General features: G+C 49.9%; 9 protein-coding genes across 9 annotated transcripts; 4 read left to right on the top strand and 5 right to left on the bottom strand.

Moving 5' to 3' along the window:
- Nucleotides 1-1,192: 1,192 nt before the first annotated feature.
- P170DRAFT_360632 (uncharacterized protein) lies at nucleotides 1,193-1,824 on the top strand (the record flags this gene model as incomplete). Its single annotated transcript, XM_024844425.1, has 2 exons — nucleotides 1,193-1,334; nucleotides 1,391-1,824. Coding segments are annotated over 2 exons (576 nt in total), but the record flags the coding sequence as incomplete, so codon positions are not given.
- A 640-nt stretch (nucleotides 1,825-2,464) lies between these two features.
- Nucleotides 2,465-5,133, bottom strand: P170DRAFT_477020 (MDR/SDR family oxidoreductase; the record flags this gene model as incomplete). Its single annotated transcript, XM_024853406.1, has 5 exons — nucleotides 2,465-3,157; nucleotides 3,197-3,304; nucleotides 3,392-3,700; nucleotides 3,786-3,960; nucleotides 4,019-5,133. 5 exons carry the CDS (start codon nucleotides 5,131-5,133, stop codon nucleotides 2,465-2,467), a joined length of 2,400 nt encoding a protein of 799 aa, XP_024703706.1.
- Nucleotides 5,134-6,708: 1,575 nt separating this feature from the next.
- P170DRAFT_326501 (uncharacterized protein) lies at nucleotides 6,709-7,521 on the top strand (the record flags this gene model as incomplete). Its single annotated transcript, XM_024843345.1, has 1 exon — nucleotides 6,709-7,521. A coding segment is annotated over one exon (813 nt), but the record flags the coding sequence as incomplete, so codon positions are not given.
- A 584-nt stretch (nucleotides 7,522-8,105) lies between these two features.
- Nucleotides 8,106-9,414, bottom strand: P170DRAFT_386855 (uncharacterized protein). Its single transcript, XM_024845783.1, has 3 exons — nucleotides 9,059-9,414; nucleotides 8,604-8,988; nucleotides 8,106-8,548 (listed from the first exon to the last, which is right to left on the bottom strand). Exons 1-3 carry the CDS (start codon nucleotides 9,317-9,319, stop codon nucleotides 8,238-8,240), a joined length of 957 nt encoding a protein of 318 aa, XP_024703704.1. The 5' UTR covers nucleotides 9,320-9,414; the 3' UTR covers nucleotides 8,106-8,237.
- Nucleotides 9,415-9,793: 379 nt separating this feature from the next.
- On the top strand, nucleotides 9,794-11,786 carry P170DRAFT_386852 (alpha methylacyl-CoA racemase). The gene is made up of 2 exons (XM_024845782.1): nucleotides 9,794-10,808; nucleotides 10,872-11,786. The coding sequence occupies exons 1-2, from the start codon at nucleotides 9,864-9,866 to the stop codon at nucleotides 11,658-11,660; spliced, it is 1,734 nt and encodes a 577-aa protein (XP_024703703.1). The 5' UTR covers nucleotides 9,794-9,863; the 3' UTR covers nucleotides 11,661-11,786.
- A 52-nt stretch (nucleotides 11,787-11,838) lies between these two features.
- P170DRAFT_359323 (Zn(II)2Cys6 transcription factor) lies at nucleotides 11,839-14,145 on the bottom strand (the record flags this gene model as incomplete). Its single annotated transcript, XM_024844347.1, has 5 exons — nucleotides 11,839-12,221; nucleotides 12,308-12,519; nucleotides 12,616-13,032; nucleotides 13,084-13,939; nucleotides 14,010-14,145. The coding sequence occupies 5 exons, from the start codon at nucleotides 14,143-14,145 to the stop codon at nucleotides 11,839-11,841; spliced, it is 2,004 nt and encodes a 667-aa protein (XP_024703702.1).
- A 293-nt stretch (nucleotides 14,146-14,438) lies between these two features.
- On the top strand, nucleotides 14,439-15,449 carry P170DRAFT_438049 (YWTD domain-containing protein). The gene has a single exon (XM_024849500.1). It carries the CDS (start codon nucleotides 14,502-14,504, stop codon nucleotides 15,435-15,437), a length of 936 nt encoding a protein of 311 aa, XP_024703701.1. The 5' UTR covers nucleotides 14,439-14,501; the 3' UTR covers nucleotides 15,438-15,449.
- A 946-nt stretch (nucleotides 15,450-16,395) lies between these two features.
- P170DRAFT_448110 (5'-methylthioadenosine/S-adenosylhomocysteine nucleosidase family protein) lies at nucleotides 16,396-17,412 on the bottom strand (the record flags this gene model as incomplete). Its single annotated transcript, XM_024850943.1, has 1 exon — nucleotides 16,396-17,412. One exon carries the CDS (start codon nucleotides 17,410-17,412, stop codon nucleotides 16,396-16,398), a length of 1,017 nt encoding a protein of 338 aa, XP_024703700.1.
- A 1,340-nt stretch (nucleotides 17,413-18,752) lies between these two features.
- Nucleotides 18,753-19,045, bottom strand: P170DRAFT_477012 (uncharacterized protein; the record flags this gene model as incomplete). Its single annotated transcript, XM_024853405.1, has 2 exons — nucleotides 18,753-18,766; nucleotides 18,817-19,045. 2 exons carry the CDS (start codon nucleotides 19,043-19,045, stop codon nucleotides 18,753-18,755), a joined length of 243 nt encoding a protein of 80 aa, XP_024703699.1.
- Nucleotides 19,046-19,284: the final 239 nt, after the last annotated feature.

Raw genomic sequence — 19,284 nt, 5'->3', positions numbered from 1 at the left:
ATTATAGGCTGAATCTCTGTAAAAATATTTTACTATTTTTTAGCCCCTTAGATACTTATTTATTTTAAAAAAAAATATTTTATTTTATTTTTTTAATATTCTGTCCCCTGTGTGGGATAATTTAGTCTTTTTATTTTTAAATAATAGTTCTTTACTTTCGTAAACATAGAAAAGAAAAATCTACTATAAATTTAATAAAAAAAATATTTTAATTTTTTATTAAACCCTAGTATATCCAGACCCCCCGGCATATTTTTAAATCCGGGTTATAATATTTTATTAACTTATTTATTTTTGTTTCCGCCTAGCAGACGCCTCTACTATTATTCTTAGTTTATTTTATTCTTTTTTAATAAACTAGGAATCCTTCTTCTTATATAGGGGGCTAATAAATATAAAATCTATAAATATAGTTCCTTGCGCAGGATCTATAAATATAAATAGGCTAATATTTAGCTGTTTAAATTAAATACAGAAAAAAAAGATTAGAATCCTTAATAATATCCTGATAAAACTACGGGTATATTTAATTTATTTATAATTATTTATTTATTAGTTTACTCCCTTTTTTTTAATACCTTAGTCTAGGTCTTTTTATATTTAGTATATTAAAAAAAAGACCTCTCCTGTTCCTCCTCCTAAGAAGAGAAAGTAAAAAAAACTTGCCAGAATTAAGAAGGTAACTTTATATTTTAATATTGTGATTATATAATACAGTTCCCCGTTTAGATATCTTGTTTTATTATTTTATAAGGACAACGCGAGCCCTAATTAACTAAAAAAATAAAATCTATAAGTAACTCTGGTTTATATTTTTATAGTAGTAAAATTATTATTTATTTAATTTAATAAAGTTCTATATAATATTTACAGTTTCGGAGTGTGGTTCCTTAGGTAAAGTATTTAATTTATTTAAAATTATTTTTTTACTTCTGTTTTGTTATTTTCTTTCTTTTTTAAATAAATCATATATCCTTGTGTTTTATTTCTCTAATTCAGGTAATTTCTGGCTTTATTTTGCCCTGAGGGGGTGTGTTAGAACCTCCTATTATATTGGTAGTAGGTTCCGGGAGTTGTATGGCTTATTCCGCGATGCAGGTCATGTGACCATGGCTATATAAGCCATGGTCCACCTTATGTAGGTAGAGAGATTATCTAATTCTATCATCATTCTCTTTGGAGTTCGTTCCCAATAGAATACGTTCGAGGGCAGACTTTGGAACAAGCTTGGGATATAATGGAACCCAGTGAGCGGGTTACGATTTGCCACGAACTGCGAACAATATATAAACATCTATGTCGGCTTCAACAGGACCCTTCAGACACATTCGTGGGTAAGTACGTTCTATCTGTAAGCTGGTTTACCCTAGGTTTAACTCCTTTTCGACAGGGAACATTTCCCGGGGTCCTCTCTATGATAGAGCGTTGCATGAAAACTTCATGCATGAAGCGGGACCATTTACGACGGTCAAGGATTTCCATAACTGGTTCACGTTTCTCCACCGGAGACCGATGGCTGATCCATACTCGGTACCAATAGAGCCATTTCGCCACGAACTGCCAGACAGTTGTGCGATCAAGTTTACCCATGGTGATCTTCATCGCAGCAACATCATTGTCACTTCCCAGCGGCCGTATCGTACCCTGGCTATTATTGACTGGGAGCAGTCGGGCTGGTTACCTGCTTACTGGGAGACACGCAAGGCGCAATACACTGCAGATGGGCGCGAAGAATGGTCCACAAAGTTTTTGCCGATGATATTAGATGAGTACACTGCCACTTGGGATCCGTGGGATTACTATACTACGGAGATGGGCTGCTAGAATCAATTTCGTCCCTATTCGTCTCGGCGCTTAAAAGTATGGGGTGATACTTTGAATAACGAGCTGGAACTTTTAAGGTTGGTAAATACACATAGACCAGTTCATCTCTTGTGAGAAGCCCCGCCATTCTTTGGCTGCCATATAAAAGCATAATGACCAGAATATAGGCCAAGGAAAGGGCTTCAAGGGGCCCTATATATCACAGCAACTTAGGGGCATTTTGTACAACCAAGCCAGCGCTACTGGCAACGATCCCTTCCGGTTTGGTGTACATACCCAAAAATGGAGATCCACCATTTCTAAGCTCGCCGTGAATCAGAAACAGCCGCATTGTATCCGGAAATGTAACCGGTTCGGCTATAGCCAAAGACTCAATATTTGGCATCGGAACGTGGATTGCCCTCGTCAACCCGTGGTCAGACTTCCTCTACCAAAAATGGGCAAAGGTCATCAAGATCGACTCTTTGCCCTAGGAAGCTATCACCAACGGAATTAGCGCGGTGTAGCTCGGCGAAATTTGGGTGCCGCACAGTGCTCTCTTTGAAAACAATGAAATAGTGTGGATTGGGCTGATCGGAGTGGTCAAAAATTATCACATATGAATAGATATCACTGCGACTGCAATTTACAAACAACAAAGCTAAACTGCAGACGACGCTTTCTCCTGCCCCATCTTGCTCACCAGCTTCTCACAAAGCGCCCTCAAGGTTTTCGCACCCACCACCTCCAACGTCGTAATAGCAATCTGCAGTTCCTGGCGGGCCCAGTTCCGGAACTCCACCGCAGCCAGTGAATCCAACCCGTACACAGCTAGGGGCTTCGCCGGCTCCATGGGCTCCGACAGCCCCAGGGTGCGCATGAAGTGGCGATTGACGACTGCCACGGCAGCGGTGATCTGGGACTCGAGCTCGGTGCTTGTATCACTGCGCACGAGGTCAAGAAGTGCACGAGTATCCTGCGAGGCGTCCTGCGCCCTTTCAGCGACCGAGCCGCCGTCGGGAGCAGCGAGAGCGGCAAAGCGAGCGTCGCGCAGGAGGGCCGCGTCTACAGGCTGTGGGAATGGAATCCTTGTGACCATCTGGGTGGCGCTGGAGGGATTGAGCGGCGACAGGGCGTCTTGTTGGAAGATGGAGAGGCGCAGGATTTCATGCAAGAGCGGCTCGTTAATGGGCGTCCAGATGTTGATGTCAAGACGGTTGGCGATCGATTGCCGCTCGCTGATGTATTCTACGTCTTCTATCACTCCTAGGTCCACGGAGCAGGCGGGCAGTCCTAGACTGTGACGGTGGGTGGCGAGCGCATCGAGGAACGCGTTGCCGGCGGCGTAGTTGGCCTAGAGGCTGGAGAGCATGGTGAAGAAATCAAGAGATACGGCCTCCTTCTCCTCGATCGAGACCTCATGCAGGTTCCATGTGCCTTGGACCTTGCAGCGCAGTGCTTCGTGGAATTGTGTGACAGTCATCGAGGCGTAGATGCCATCCTGGACCAGTTAGCCTGACGCCTGATCTTCGACATAGCTGGCGCGATGTGCAGCCAGGCAATGGGGAATAGAAAAGTCTACACTCACCCTGAGCACCATGGCGCCTTGGATTATGCCTCCAACGGGCAGTGATGATTGTCGAAAAGCGCGTCGGACGTCCTCTTTCTCAGAGACATCGCCTTGCACGAGTGCACATCGAGCGCCCAGCGAGGCGAGGCTTCTCAGAACGCCTTGGGACTTGTCGTCAGAGTACTCGCTGCGAGACATTACGACAAGGCTTTTAGCCTCATGACGCGCGAGGTAAACAGCCAGGCTTCCACAAACTCCCCTTAGTCCTCCAACGATCAGATACGACCTGTCGGACCGAAGACGGAGCTTTCTCGGTGCTGGTTGGATCTAGAAATCGGAATGCCAGTTCATCTGTTTCCACTGCGCTCATCGCGTTTTCCTAACTGCGAGTGTTTGAATGGTGCCTACTAACCTTCATCACGGCCGTCTCCGAGAAAATGTCCCTGGAGACAACGATCTTCCCAATGTGAGTGCCACCGCGCATGTATCGAATGGCATCGGCGATGCCAGCATAAGAGAAAACGGCACGCGGCTGAATCGGTTTGATATGTCCTCCATCAACCAGATCAAACATCTGACGCATTAGTCTAGAAAGGAAGAACAGTTAGTAAACGCTGTGTTACGTGTTGCTCTGGATCAACTCACCGTGCCACGGTGGGCCGTGTTATACTGTCGTGGGACATGTCTATCGCGTGGTATGAGGCATTGCGGTTGAATGGCTCCATGGAAAGCGAGTTGCGATCCAAGGTATCCTTCTTCCCCAGCTCGACCATGGTCCCGCAGTCGGCAATAATCCGCCACGATTCGTCAAGCAGTGGCCCAGTGAGGGAGTTCAGGACAATATCCACTCCCTTACCACCCGTGATCTGGAGAATCTCTGCCGCAAACCGAGTGTTGCGCGACGAAATGATCCGGTCAGCGGGTAAGTCGAACGTCTCTCTTAGGAATTCGCGCTTCTCCTCGCTGCCCACAGTCGCGTAGATCTCTGCGCCCATGAACCGGCATATCTGGATGGCCGCGATCCCAACACCGCCAGCAGCGGAGTGGATCAGAACAGACTGACCACGTTGGATGTTCGCGAGGTCGAAAAGTCCGTAGATGACGGCTAGGTATACGACAGGGAGAGTGGCAGCCTCTTCGAACGACATCCAGTCCGGAATTGCATGCCCGCCCTCAACAGGGCACTGGACTTTGTTCCCGAAGCTCCCCCGCCGGTAGACCAGGACTCTCTGGCCGATATGGAAGGACGAAGCTGCCTTGGCTCCGACCCTGCGAACCACCCCGGCGCCCTCCAGGCCCAACAGGTATTGGTTTTCAGGCATGATGCCGAGACACATCGCGACATCTTTATAGTTCAGACCTCCCGCATGCATGTTCACCTCCACGAAGTCGTCCGGCAGTGGCATGTCTCCAGGGGCTACCTCCACAAACTGGAGCGAGTCGAGCATTCCTGGTTGGCGGCACATGAGACGGACACAGGAAGGGTGGGTATGCAAGTTGTGCTCTTCGGTGGCGGCTTCAGCGTTCGTTTCCTCGACAAACCCCAAGAGAGCCGAGTCCGGCTGAACTCTGCTGACTTGCAGGAGGCCTGACCTTTCGACGTACTCGTTCTCCGTAATATCATTGAAACAGGACCCCGGCGACTGCATGGCAGTGAGCACGCGAGTAATAGCCATGTGTGACTCCGCGCTTGTTTCCGATCCCACGTCCAAAGTCACCAGCCTCGCGCTGGGATCCTCGGCCCGAACGACGCGAGCCATTCCATGGATCAAGGCATGCTGGGGATTGGACACTTGAAGCTGAGCACCCGCTGTAACCCATAGGACGCGGCATTCGGATGGAAAGAGGCGACGAATCGCTTCCCATTGTGCGTCTTGCACCGTGGCCAGAATCGGTGAATATATCTCATCCAAGACTAGCACCGTTGAGCCCTTCGGACTTCCAGCGGCAGTTCTTTGGCTCGAACTACGAGCGACTGCGCGCCGTCAAGCGCCGGTATGATCCAGGGGACGTGTTCTACGGGACGTTGATGGGGCAGCGAGGGGTGGACGGTGGATGAGAAGGATGGGAGACTGTGTAGGGTTTGATATAGAGTCGGGAATGAATCAAATGTAAGAATCAAATTTAATACGATAGATCCAGATCCAACCTAATCAACGAAACCCCTCCACCTGCTTTGTACACCACTCCTCAAACACCCTCGCGTATCCCTTCCCGCCCTCTTCCTCGTCCTTCATCGCATCGAGCTAATCCGGTCTCGGACCCGGATGCCAGCGTCCAAACGGGATGACGAACCGTCCGCCATCCTGCACCGTCACCTCGTCAGCCAAGCCAGCCCACAGCATCGTCTGCGCGCCCTCGACCGGCGTATAATAGATTGTTTCGACAACCAGACCGTGAGGCGCGGCGCCTTGTCAAAGATACTAGTGTAGATATTGCCCGGGTTCTGCGCGAGACTGACGACACCGTTCCCACCCAGGTGTCTCGCCAGACGATCAGCGAGGAACCAGTTCCCCGTCTTGCTGACGGCGTAGTTGCGGTTGGGGTCCGTGGAGGGAGTGTCCAGCTCCGTCGGGGGAACACCCTCAGTCGGCGCTAGGAACTCGACCAGATGACGCGGACGCTGTTGGGGACGGTGTCCGGGCGGGCGGCGGTGGCGCAGAGCAAGGGCGATAGCAGCTGGGTGAGCAGGTACGGCGCGACGCAGTTGATACCGACGTGAGGTTCTAGGCTATCTGGGGCCAGGCGCGCTTGAGAGTGTCCATGGCGGTTGAAGACAGTATTGGATCTGGTATATGGTTGGTGTGGAGGGAGATGAAGGAGAAGGAATCACGGAGAGCGCCGGACGGGAATTCATAATTTATAAGAGGAATGGACAGGGATGGCGTCAGGCTAATCCAGTCGAAGGTAGCGTTGCAGACAAAGAAATGCAAGCCAAGCGGGTCCACGGCATTCTAGATTCAAGATGTGTCAGATTCTCTAAGAACAAATACATACATTCATGGTATTCTTTGTTATGAATAAAGGAATCATGAGAATTGCATTAATATGCAGGATGCTTGCACGAGTTATTCCCACCCTGCGTAGAAAGAATAAAGACAATTCGATTATATCCTGATATATTCCTTCTTTCTATCTGAATGCTTGGCCTAAAGGGGTCTAGTCAGTCCAGTGTATAAATATCGGCATTCCTGCGATGCCCAGGCAATCTATCTATTTTATTCTCATACTATCTTTTATCAAATCGCCATATCTTCTTCCAAACACTTCTTCCCATTACTAAACACACGATCAATTCCCACCAGATGGACCACGCATAGCACGAGATGTCTCGGCTTCTGCTCCTTCCAGCAGAGCTACGCCTGCAGATCTACAACCATTTTTTCTCTTCCACTCCCTTTACCTATGGCAAACTCAACCAGATGGCGCCGGCATCCAATCACCTGGCGATCCTGCGCTCGTGCCGTCTTATCAATCGAGAGATCGATGACTCTTGGCTCGGTCAAGTATTGTTTGCTTTTGAAAACGTCACAGATCTGCTCAACCAGCTCTCCCCAGCGCCTAGAAGGATGATTGAGCAGATTCGTCGAGTCCGCGTTGGCTCCAGCCCGCTCACACAGTCAATAGGCGATGGCCAAGAAACAACATACAAACTCCCCTGGGCCCTCGACCTGATTCCCGGTCTATACCTTGATACACTTACAGTTATCAATACCGATGGTCCTGAGTTGGCTTATGAGAATGTGAACTATTTAATTAGGTTCGGCAGTGGATGGAGGGAGCTGCACTTCATCACAGGAAACTCGGAAATGCTTGCCTTCCCTCGGAGATCGATCGAGCATAATGAAACCACACAATTCCAATGGCGCGATCCTCAGCCTAGCACCTGGATCAGAGACCTAGCTTTCCGAGATCATGTGCACTCTGATGCTTTTGTCAAGATCTACCGGTCGACTCAATCGAACGCCCCAGGCTCGGTCATGGACCCCAACTCTCGCGAAGTTTTCGAGCAGAAGCCTCCATCCCCTGAAAATTCCGAGTTCTTTGGGATTGACAAAGACGCCCAGCTTATGCACCCAGATGAAATCGGTAAGGAGTTACTGGTGATTGTAAGACGTGGAAAAGACGTTGATATTAGCGCAGATGAATTGTACATTGAGTCTCCAGGAAGACGTCGCTTAGTGATCCAGCGGTATGGATTGGAAAGAGATGGAGCAGTCTTTTCGGTCGCTGGCGAACAGTGATGATGATCTTGAGCTTCCTGGATCAAAGACAGTGGTTGAGATCGATAGCTACGACGATACTGATAAGTACACAATAGCGGCCTTTAACTCCCCTGCAGAACCGCTTTCTCAAACCGGGAATCCTGATAAAAGGGTTTAGGGCCCCACTAGTATTCCAGGAGCCGCTTTTGAGAACCAATTTCGGATCATTTAATGAATTCAATAAGTCATCCCGAACCTTGTTCATGGTCAATTTTATCTTCATGCGTAATACTAAATCTATTTAGGGCAATCGTAAAGCTTTGTAAGGCACTAAATTAAGTAAACTCCCATCGTCGAGTGCTTTAACTTCATAAACCTGTCAAGGCTGCACCTCTATGCCCTCAAACTGCATAACTTTCACAGCAGCATTGGAACACTTAGGGGACTAATGAACTAGAAAACAATCTTATAATCGTCAACTTCCTCGTATCGAATCCGAAAAACATCAAGGATAATATCAAAATCATACAATCTTCATGTCTCCCTTTGCTTTGTATAGTACACCTACATCCACCAACAAAGACGCTATTAAAGTACACAAACCCCCTAATCCATCTTTCATCAAACTGAAAAACACTCTCTCCCCTCATAACCATCAGCTAGCTATCACCACCACCCGCTCGATCCAGCTTACTCCTGACCAAATCCGCCAAAAGAGCATCTCGGTCCGCTTCATGCTTCTTTAAGTCCACCTGCGCCACCCACTCGTTTACCGTCTTCTTCAGCGCACCCACCCTATCCTCAGAACCTATGTCAAATCGATGCTGATCCATATCATCCAGCCAAGACTTCAACGCCGGACCTAGGTGGTCCATAAAATGCGTAAAGTCGCCCCCGCCGCCGAGAGTATTCGTCATGATCGGCCCCGTCAGCGCCCATCGCAGCCCAAGGCCTGACGTGACGGTTTTATCTGGGCAACAAGTTAGAACCAGCCTCGGACGGAAAGGAAACAGTAGGTAACTCACCAAGATCCTCCGGCGACACAATCCCCCTTGAAACGAGACTATAAGCCTCAGCGCAGACAGCCGCTTGCAGGCGGTTAGCGACGAAGCCGGGTGTTTCACTCTTGACGACCACCGGGTCTTTCTCGAGGCTTTGGTAGAACTGGTACGCGGCTGATACCGCTTTCTCGCTTGTTCCGGGGTGCGGGACGATTTCAACGAGGGGTACCAGGTGGGGAGGGTTGAAGGGGTGTCCGATGAGGATGCGCGATGGGTTGTTTGTGCATTCTGTGACGAATTGGGAGGCCGGGAGGCCGGAGGAGGACGATGCGATGAGGACGTGCGAGGGCGTCTTTGCGTCTAGATGGGCGAAGAGACGGCGCTTGAAGTCGACTCGCTCGGGTCCGTTCTGTGGTTGTGTTTGTTAGTATGAGATTGATAGAGGGATAAGATCGGATGATGATCGGCAGCTAACTAACCTCTTGGATTAAGTCTAAGCTGTCGAGGTACGGGTCGATGTCGGTGACAAATGTGAAGTTATTCAGGCAGGAGGCAGGTGATAGAGTGGCATTCGGTACCGCGGAGCAATACTCTTGCAGATATTCGCGGATTTTGGCCTCAGCTCCTGGTGCGGGGTCTGTTACAATCACTTTGAGTCCCTTGGCGAGGAAGAGGGCCGTCCAGCTGGCGCCGATGACGCCTGCGCCGATCACACCGACAGTTCTGATTGGGGAGGACATGATGATCCGTAGATTTCTGTGACTGATTTCGCGCCTTCACTGCCGTTGGACTTCGTAACGACTATATATAGAACCAGCGGGGCGTAGCATCTCGCCAGCCTCGGTGATGCTCTGGTGGTAACAGCCCATAGTTCGGAAGAGCCCTTCCGTTACCTGATTAGGTAATATCCACAACAGGCTCGATGACGACGATCTGCCGCGAAGCCCCGGTACTCGGGATTCCCCCGGCATTGGCTCGGGAAGTTAAATCAATCGTCAGGGCAAGTTGCCCTTTTGGGCCAGATGTCGTGCATTCCGAGGTTTCGGCTTGCCGATATCCGGGGGTTCCGAACTTCGGGTTTCCAGATGTGAAACATCGGAATCAGGATTTGGATATGCATCCCGCGTGCTCAACGGTTTGATGGTCCGATGGAGCTGTCGCGAGAAAGTATAATACTGCGCGGTAGCTGTGCTTTTCGCTACTCAAGTTGGTCTCTATCAAAACTCTATCTCGTTTGCTCTTTTACAGGATTCATTGTTTCCACCACCATTGCCACACTTCATAATGCCTTCTCACGAGACAACGCCGAGTCCAGAAATCTACGGCCCCGGAACCTTTGTGGACAAGGACTTCCTCCCGGCGCCACAGGATGCCGGCCGTATCTTTGAGTACATCGCCAAAAGCACACCTGGGTTCACTAAGAACGAGGAGCTATGGAAGACCGTCAACTTCATCGGCAGCGAACTGCCCGTTATCCCCGGCCCAACGAAGGCACCTCTTGTCGCCGCCGCTCTGCACGCCATGTGCGGTATTGTCGCCCACGAGATCGTCGAAGACCGTGACGGCACCGCAGCCAGTTCCCAGAAGGTGACCGTGAACACCGACCACGCGGCGATCTGGCTGGGGACGATCTTCGCGGCGGCCGTCGAGGGAAAAGATATGACCGAGCTGGTGCGATCGCGGAAACTACCCACGCTCTTCGATCGTGATTTCGAGAAAGGCTGGCAGGCCACCCCCCTCAGACAGCGATCGACTGCCGTCTACAAGACCAAGACCCCCGGGGTGTGGTATCAGATTCACGGCTCCTTGGACGCGGCACCCGTCCTGAGCGCCCTGGGAATGGACCCCGAGTACCCGGCCAAGACGCCGGAGGAAGCGTACGAGTACATCGGCAAGCATGTCGAGCAGTGGACGGCGGATGAGCTGGAGATGCTGAATGTTAAGAACGGGTTCTGTGGTAGTATCTGCTTCACGCCGCAGGGGTGGGCTGATACCGCGATGGGAAAGAGACTCGCTGAGCACCCGCTGGTCGGCTACTCGCGTCAGTCGCATGCCATCCCCACTCCTCCTGTTCCTTGGACAAAGGTTGCCGATGATAAGCGCCCGCTGGCAGGGGTCAAGGTGGTGGAGCTGGTCCGGATTATTGCTGGTCCTGTTATCGGCAGCACGCTCTCAGCACTTGGTGCCGATGTTATTCGTGTTAACTGCAGTCGTCTGGTAGATCTTAACGTAAGTCCTACAAACCCTGCTCAAGTCGTGTTGAGAATTACCGTATGCTGATCTCAAGCCCAGGTGTTGCAACTTACCTTGAACGCCGGAAAGCGCACTATTGATATCGATCTCACCAAGGAGGACGACAAGTCGCGGCTCCGCGAACTCATCAAGGACGCCGATGTCTTTGTGCAAGGATTCCGCCCCAACGCCATCGCCAGAAAGGGTTTTGGCGTCAACGATCTCCTCGAGATGGCCGGCAACCGCGGCAAGGGCATTGTCTACGTCGAGGAGAACTGCTACGGCCCCGACGGCCCGTACCACGAGCGACCGGGCTGGCAACAGATTGGCGACGCCGCTTCCGGCTCCTCGTACGTGATGGGCCGCTCCCTGGGCTTCACAGACGGGACCAGCGTTCTGCCTCCGCTGCCCATCTCCGACATGACGACCGGGCTGGTGGGTGCGTTGGGAGCGCTGATGGCGCTGCGGGATCGCGCACGACACGGCGGCTCGTACCGCGTGACAAGCTCGCTAGTGAAGGCCGACACGATAAACCTGGAGCCGGAGATCGGGCTGTACTCGCCTGAGGCCGTGCAGCGGAGCAATGAGTTGTTCAAGTGGGGTCACATCGGGCCCGCACAGTTTGTGACGGAGATTTTGCTGCTGGTTATGGATGGCTGGAAGAGTGTTTTCCCGCAGTACTTCGAGGCTGGGCCTGAATCGCTCCTCACTAGCTTTCAGGAGGGGCCGTGGGGTCAAATGGATCTTCTGAAACCGGTGGTTCAGTTGAGTGATGCCAGTCTCACGCCTCGCTGGTTGACGCCTGCTGTTCCGAATTGCTATCATGATCAGAGCATCGAGTGGCTGTGAATGCGTTGAAGTGGTGCTAGATGGTGTCAAGCCGGTCAATAATTCCCGGGATAATGGACGTGTGTGACTGGAATTTGCATCGTGTTTCATTAATGTCTCCTGTATGATAATCGCGAGGGTAGTTCGTTGTTTAATGAATTTAGATTTCAAATGTGCAGGTATTAATCGGAGATAAGGGTTATATCCCCCAACCGTCGGCAGGCGTAGTATCGCCGTCTAGCTGGGCAAAGAACATAGGCCACTCGTTCCAATCGAAGGTATAGTTGTCCACTATCGCCAAATCATCCGCCATGGTAGTTTGAGGCTCATGGGCTCCCGGGACAAAGTCGCGCACAGATGTGTTCTCATGTCCTCTGACGACTTGCGATGTTTCAGAGGAAACAAGGTCTGCTACCGACTCGCGCCTGCCAATGTTCTGTTCGATTAGTTTGAGAACGGAGCTGCATCTTGAAGCTAGCGTGGCATGTTTGTCGTAATCTTTAAGAATCCCACGGGCCTGTTCCAGGATGCCCTGCAGACGAGACGCAGAGAAGTACTCCACTATCTGTGGAGATGATTGGGCTGCGAGCAGATTTGTTACTGCCATGTATACGTCTTTCATACATTTAGCACATAACATTCACTTGGATTGACAGATTAAAACTCACATGAGACAGTGTACCAGTTGGATGGTAAGATGTACGCCTGTTTCTGCTGCGGGGAGTTCCGGACAATAAATTCAATCATGTCGGCAGCCGCTTTTGTGCAATTTACTTGACACTGGTAAACTACGTGAGGCATGATCTGGTCGTCATCAGCGTATAGACCGTTTCCTGGGGCACTATCGGTCGTTTGCTGGTGGATTTGTAGAAGCAAGAGCCTGTAAAGGAGCAGTCGGACTGAAAGGTACCTTCGACAAAGAATGGCTCGTTAGTGCTTTTTGATACTAGGATTTCAAGGAATTTGTGGTACGAACCGGGCGCGCAGGATATTTGCTTCGCGAGTGATATGTTTAGTTGGCGTAGGGTCTTGAAGCTCCGACGGCATTTGGAAAAACGAGTGCAGACTACGGACCCAGTCGTTCAGTGCCGAATCGATGCGAAACAGGCTGGCAAATTTGTCAAAGACCGAGGAGGCTTTCTCTCGATCGTTGGAGTTTCTTCCAGACTGGTGTTCGGTTTTGCTGTCCTCGAAAATATAAAAGGTCTCCAGGACTTCTGCAATGATATGATGTAATCGGCAGAATGATATGTAGAAATTGACCTTTGAGGGTAGACTTGTGCTCACAGTTTCGCTCGAGGAATCCACGGAACTGAGCACCAGAGAGTTCAGTCCTCGTTCTGCGATAGATCGAGGGACTTTGAGGGCGCAGCCAAACGTCATGGCACAAATCCTAGGACCGGATTCAGCTTACACTCTATAATCTCCAGCTCTTGTGTCATACCTATCCATAATCACACATCCATTCCAGACCTGACGCGCAAGATCCCGCTCCTTGGGGTTGTCCATTGCCTCGGTTGTTTCAGGGATATGTAGCCCCAGCTCCTGGGCAATGTGAATCGCTGTTCCAATAATCCGGAAGCACTTCTGGGGCTCTTTCTCATGTTGAACGTATACTGCTGTCAGCAGGAGGATCTGGATGATTTCAAAGTTGTAAAGATCCATCAGTTCGTAGGACATCAATGACTGCGCCCTGTCAAAGAAGATAACTGAGGATTGATAGCGGGCAAGAGGAGGCTCGCCTTGGGAGGCAACACAAGATGTGGCGAACATGAGATTCAGAAGGCAATGCAGGACCTTCTCATTCATGTTCAGTTCACCATCCTTGACCCACAGAGTCTCATATGCGCTTTCGATCGAAGGCCTGTCCAACCAGGGGTAAGCGCTGTCGACATAGTCCCAATAGAGCGACAGCATGTTATCGGCCTGCTTCCTTGGAGGTATCGCAAACTGCAGGTCCGATGGATCTGTTCGAGAGTTCGGTTTCTGCAGCTTCGGCAGGCGTTTGAGCGCTTTCGGCAGGACCTGACTTCGGTTTTGTGTTTCGTTTATAGGGGTGCTTGGTAGGCCGGAGTCATTTCCAACATTCTGGAGGAACTGCGCACCACTGGATGCGCCAAATAGACTGCCAGTTGGAACGAATGCACTGTAGGAGCTCGCCCTGTCATCATCGTCGGCTTGTTGGGGATCATTTGCTAGACGCCCACTTGTGTATTCTGACTGCTCACCGCTGTCAGTCTCGCGGTAGATGCAACTAGCAGTATGCGATGTTCGTTTCCGTCTTGAACAGGGTCCACAGACTAATGCAAGGTGAGCATTACGGCGTAACTATTCCCCACCACGCGACAGGGGTATTACTGGTTCTCTTACTGGGCTTGGCACCATCGCATTTCGTTTTCCTGGCCTTGCATACATTACAGGCGATTCCGATCTTCGCCCTTTTTGGTCTTGGCTGTCTAGACCGGTCGTGTGGAGAAGAGTGACCGGTGTGGAATGAGAACATCATTTTGCGGGAATCACGGAAGGAATTGAAAGTGAGAGAATTCCGAGTTTTGGCCCGGAGATTGAGGCAGCATCCGGGTGATTATGTCATCCGTCTTCCGTTCCCATTCGGGTATTCCGACATTCGGCACGTCTCAACTCCCTGCTATGGGCAGTCAATCAAGGAACACTCCGGAGCAGTTTCAGTCTCAAGAAGTGGGAACACTCGGCTTAAAAATGCCGAAAGATGTACTTAAAGCCTAAACTGCAGAGTAGAGCCCCAAATGTGCTTATACAAGACTTTCCTCCCTCAACTGCTATAGATCGGTACCACTATATACTAGCATTCTCTCTATAAAACTTTCCGCAGAGATTCACTACATGGCTCCTCGACCCGACTTCTCCCAAAAGCCCTCAGGGCGACTCTACTTCCTCGATGTCGGCATCACAACTCCAGAGATCAACGGGCGTCTCCTAACCTGCAAGCCCGATGGGTCCGATCTCCGCGAACTGATCACCCATATCAACACCATGCCGGACGGTATCGCCATCGACACGGACCGCCAACATATTTACTGGACAAACATGGGGGTTCCATCTGCAGACGACGGGTCTATCCAGCGCTGCGATTTGTCCGGAAACAACATCGTGACCATCATTCCCAAGGGATACACGCACACTCCGAAGCAGTTGACCATTGCCTCACAGTCCCAGAAGCTGTACTGGTCCGATCGCGAAGGCAAAAGGGTCATGCGGGCGAGTCTGGACGGGAGTGAGATCGAGGTGCTGTATCGAGCTGCTTCGAGTGACGACACTGGTAGACCGCCTGTTTACGACTGGTGCGTGGGCATCGCGGTGGACGAGGAATCTCAGAAAATCTACTGGACACAGAAAGGACCATCGAAAGGGAACCAGGGCCGGATCTTTCGCATGGGGCTTGAGATGAGACAGGGGGAGTCGGCGGAGAGGAGGACAGATGTTGAGTGTCTTAGGGATGGTCTTCCAGAGCCCATTGACTTGGAGTTGAACCACGCTTCGCGCACGCTCTATTGGACGGATCGAGGAGATCCGCCGCGCGGTAACACGGTCAATTCGATGAGTCTTGTAGATGGGCTTGAGAGCAAACTGGAGTCGAAGATTCTGGTGCGTAAGCTTCATGAAGGGATTGGGATTGCTTTGGACTTGAAGAATGGTCGCATGTTCTTCGCGGATCTGGGCGGTTCGTTATACAGTGCTAACCTGGACGGGTCATGCAAAAGTACCATCTTGTCTGATGTTGGGGGGGCCATCACTGGGGTGGCGTATGTTGAAGAATAGAGGAGTATACCCTTGGATAGGTTAATTTCTTTGCTCGCAGTGACTACGGGCAGAGCATCGATTAGATGTGAATATTCAGCGAATTCATAATTCATAAGACCAGATATTTAAATTCCTCAAAAACTAATCATTACTGAAGCATTGAACGGATTTATAGAGTTTCTGGAGTCGTTCTTAACCGCGTTTCAGGAATGAAAGAAACAGTGTGTAACTAGAATTATAGGACAACTTAATTATGACATGCCGCAATAATGAGAGCTGAACTATGATATAACCTCGGAAAACTCTTAAGGCATTAAAATATCCCATCAATTCTTGTCTCCTTCTCTTTGCTGACATGATTCATACTACCATCAAATGGACAATATATCGCCAGCTTTTCGACATCACTCATCTGGTTCAACTGCTATCCAATGAAACTCTACCTTCGTGCCCGGCCTTCCACTAGAGCCACCGCCCCAGCAACCAACAACAAAGTACGTAGGCGTTGAGACGGGTTCTGACCCTTCGCGTATTAGATATGGTCTTTGGCCCCAATAAGCTTTTGAAGACTCTACGATGCCTGTTAAAGTGACCATAGGACTCCGAGCAAAAGGTTGCTTGAACTGAATCTTCGTGCCTCCCCCGCCTTGTTTCCTATAGAGAACGGCGTGGCCATACTCGATGCGGGGGCCACCTTGATATCATGATTAGTGTTTAGAATGGCTAGAATGGGGGCATTTATGGCTTGATATGTAACTTACTTGCTCCCTTCGTTGACTTGACTGCTTCAAGATCGTCCGCAAGTTTCTGTGTACGTTTTTTAAGCGCCTCTAATTCGTCTTTCAAGTTGCCATTGGTATCGGACTGAGGCGGAGACGGAGTCGGTTGAGGATCTAGGAGATAGTAAGTATCATACAGACCTCACGAGCATGTGGGCTTAGAAAAACCAAAGTTGGGTAGAATTCTGGTCTGTAAACTAACCCTTCACTGTATCGGTTGCCTTCGGTGTCTTGTCCACATCGCCGGCGTCAATCCCCTGCAGAAACTCCTTCGCATACGCAGCAGCGGTCGAGGCCGCGTAGTTATGCCAGAGGTCGTTCTTATGCGTGTCTGCGTAATCACAAATGCCCCGAATGACAAGGCAAGGGAAGCTGTTCATCAACCCCGCTGCCTCCATCTCAATACAGAAGCATCTCTCCCCAGCGTCCTCGATAATGGCTTTCCGGGCCGTCGGATCTTTAACAACCTTGTCGCCGGAAGCAATGACCCCGTAGAAGATCCGCGGCGCGGTGGTCCTTCGCGGCTTGCGCGACTTGAGATACCCAGTGTCGCAGCAGCAACAGCTATCCGGCCCAACGTGGTTGTAACAGTCCTCGAATAGCTTATCGCTAGTAGAATCCGGGCGCCCATACGGCATCATCTCATCATCATCGGGGTCGCGCATGTAAGGATTTCTCTCGAGCATTTCCTCGACGTATTGAGCTATGTAGTTGTTTCGAGTTTGGTGATTTGATTGGATCAGGCTAAGCGCTGAAAGCAGAGCCGTCGGAGGAGCATTCAGTGACCCTTTGCGTTCGAAAGTGCCATTGGGCCTGAGCTTGCCGAGGTCATATTGCACCACTCCGCCACTGGTACCATCGGGCTGGCTAACGACCACATCTCCAAGGCGAATATCCTTGCTCTCGGGCACTGCTGCCCCGATGCCAACCAGGAGACCGATTCGGATGTTAGGGAAAGACGCGAGCATGTATGACGCGGTCGTCGTGGCTGATACCTTTCCGTAGACGCCAGCGGGCAAAGACGCGATGACGACGTTGTGTTTGCCGATACTTCCCCAGCTGTAGGCGTTGGGGTCGTTGTTTACTTTGGTAAAGTCGCGGGGTCTTTCATGGATGACTTCGAGCATCTTTGTGGCGGCGGCGCGCTCGTTGGGGAGAGCTGCGATCCAGCCAACAGTGTAGCATTGGTTACTCTCCAAGCTGGTGATCGTCATGGTGGAGTCAAAAGATCCAGGTCCGAAAGTGAATGGTGTATGAAGGCAGCAGCTGTCAAGCTGGGTGTTCGAGTTGTTAAATAACCACTGCTTGACATGAATACTTGGGTTATGTATGCTGGTTTGGGCACTTGCTGAACATGTGCTTTCTGTGAAAAAGGCGTGGATAATTCTATCGTTAGTTGAATGATGCCCAATTTAACTATGATGTCCAAAGCTCAGCTGGTAAAAGTAAGGGTTACAAGGATAGCATCGTAGGATGTGAAAACTGCAGGCTAATCTGCACGCATAGCACACTAGCGATTTCACCGTTACCCCGCCTGCTGTCACACGTTTCACGATATAGTGTCTTCAAACCATCTCTCCATCTAACGGTCTTATCTATGGTAGATATGACAAGGTAAAGCTGCCTGATCTCTCTCCAGCCTTGCCGATCCATGTCTCTTCGGTGAGGCGGGGGATCAGCTAAACCATTCCACGTCGATAATTTCTTAAATTAAGAAGCGCACGGTTACATCGTCTAAATGTTAGGCATCTAGATGAGGCAACTAGTCGGTCGGTCTTATGTTGCCAAATTAAGATTAAGCTTTTAGCTCGCCAACGCCAACATGTTTACTGCCCAACCTCAACTGGATAGTGAAGACGTGAACGAATAACAAAAAAAAAAAAAAAAAAGGAATGGGCTCCTCTTTATTCATAACCGCTCAATACAGTATTTGATCAGCAAAGGGCCAAATACCTAGGTTGCACCAGTTCAATGCTTGTACTGGTAGTAGAAGATTCATGCACGAAAGCTTCCCAGAGAGTCAAAAATGCAGTCCGGTATACAGAATAGCCGACTTTTTCAGAGCAAGCCACCCCCTCCTCTGCTCGAGGCATCTTCCAGATAGGCGCTTAAACTTTCCAACTCCTTCCGAAGCACTTCCTGATCATCACACTTCTAAGCCGTATCAAAATCGATCAACATAGCTTTCGAACCACTGATGAGAAGATTAAACTGATTTATATCCCCATGTATCACCCCCAAACCATGCAGTCGAGACAAAACCTCCCTGCAAGTGTCAATGTCCTGAGCCCCAGCGTGCTGTGTACCAGTTATGTACTCCATCAAGAATCAAATAACCCGACCATTCTCAGTCAAGTGCCCAAGGAACTAAGGCCTAATATTATGCCCGGATATCTATTAATATACTGTAGTTTTGTTCTCCATATATTAAACCTCCTAGGGGAAACAGGTAAATTTAGCAATAATTATCTTATCAAAGATTGGACAGGTGGCTTTGTAGATACCCGTTCGTAGTCTTTGTCTAATCAAAAGATCTAAGTAGTTAATAAAGGTCTTATGCCAGATATTCTGGACTCCAGGGAATTTAGTCACGCAGATAGATGTAAAATGTAGTTAACCGTTGTTGTCGTCTTTGGCAACCAGGCTATCATTCCAGTCTCCAGGGGGAAGCTCGGGCAAGACGGACACTAGTGAAGGCTCGAAGCACATATCTTCGAAGCTGTAGATGCCAGGCTCGACGGTGATGTATTTGATGGACCGACCGTCGACTAAGAGACGGAAAAAGCTTTGGTCGTTCTCATCGACCTCTGCCTGGAGTAGTAGCTCGATTTTTGATTGTCCACTCATTTCGAAATCAAAACGTTTGAGTCAAAGAGTATATTCGCAAGGACTATCAATTGAAAGAATCAAGCACCACCAGGGAAATTAGTGAATTTATAGCTTGGTAGTAACCAAGCAGTAAGATGCTCGGCTGAGGTCGTGAAAGTTGAAGGATGAGTTGAGGGGGCGCTAAAGCCATCTGACAGCAGCCATCACAGAACTAGCGCCTCTACAGAAACATAGAATGGTTGTCTTCCTCATGTGAT

Source organism: Aspergillus steynii (assembly GCF_002849105.1).
Source record: "Aspergillus steynii IBT 23096 chromosome Unknown P170scaffold_5, whole genome shotgun sequence".
Lineage (NCBI taxonomy): Eukaryota > Fungi > Ascomycota > Eurotiomycetes > Eurotiales > Aspergillaceae > Aspergillus > Aspergillus steynii.
This window is presented reverse-complemented; position numbering and strand designations above follow the sequence as displayed.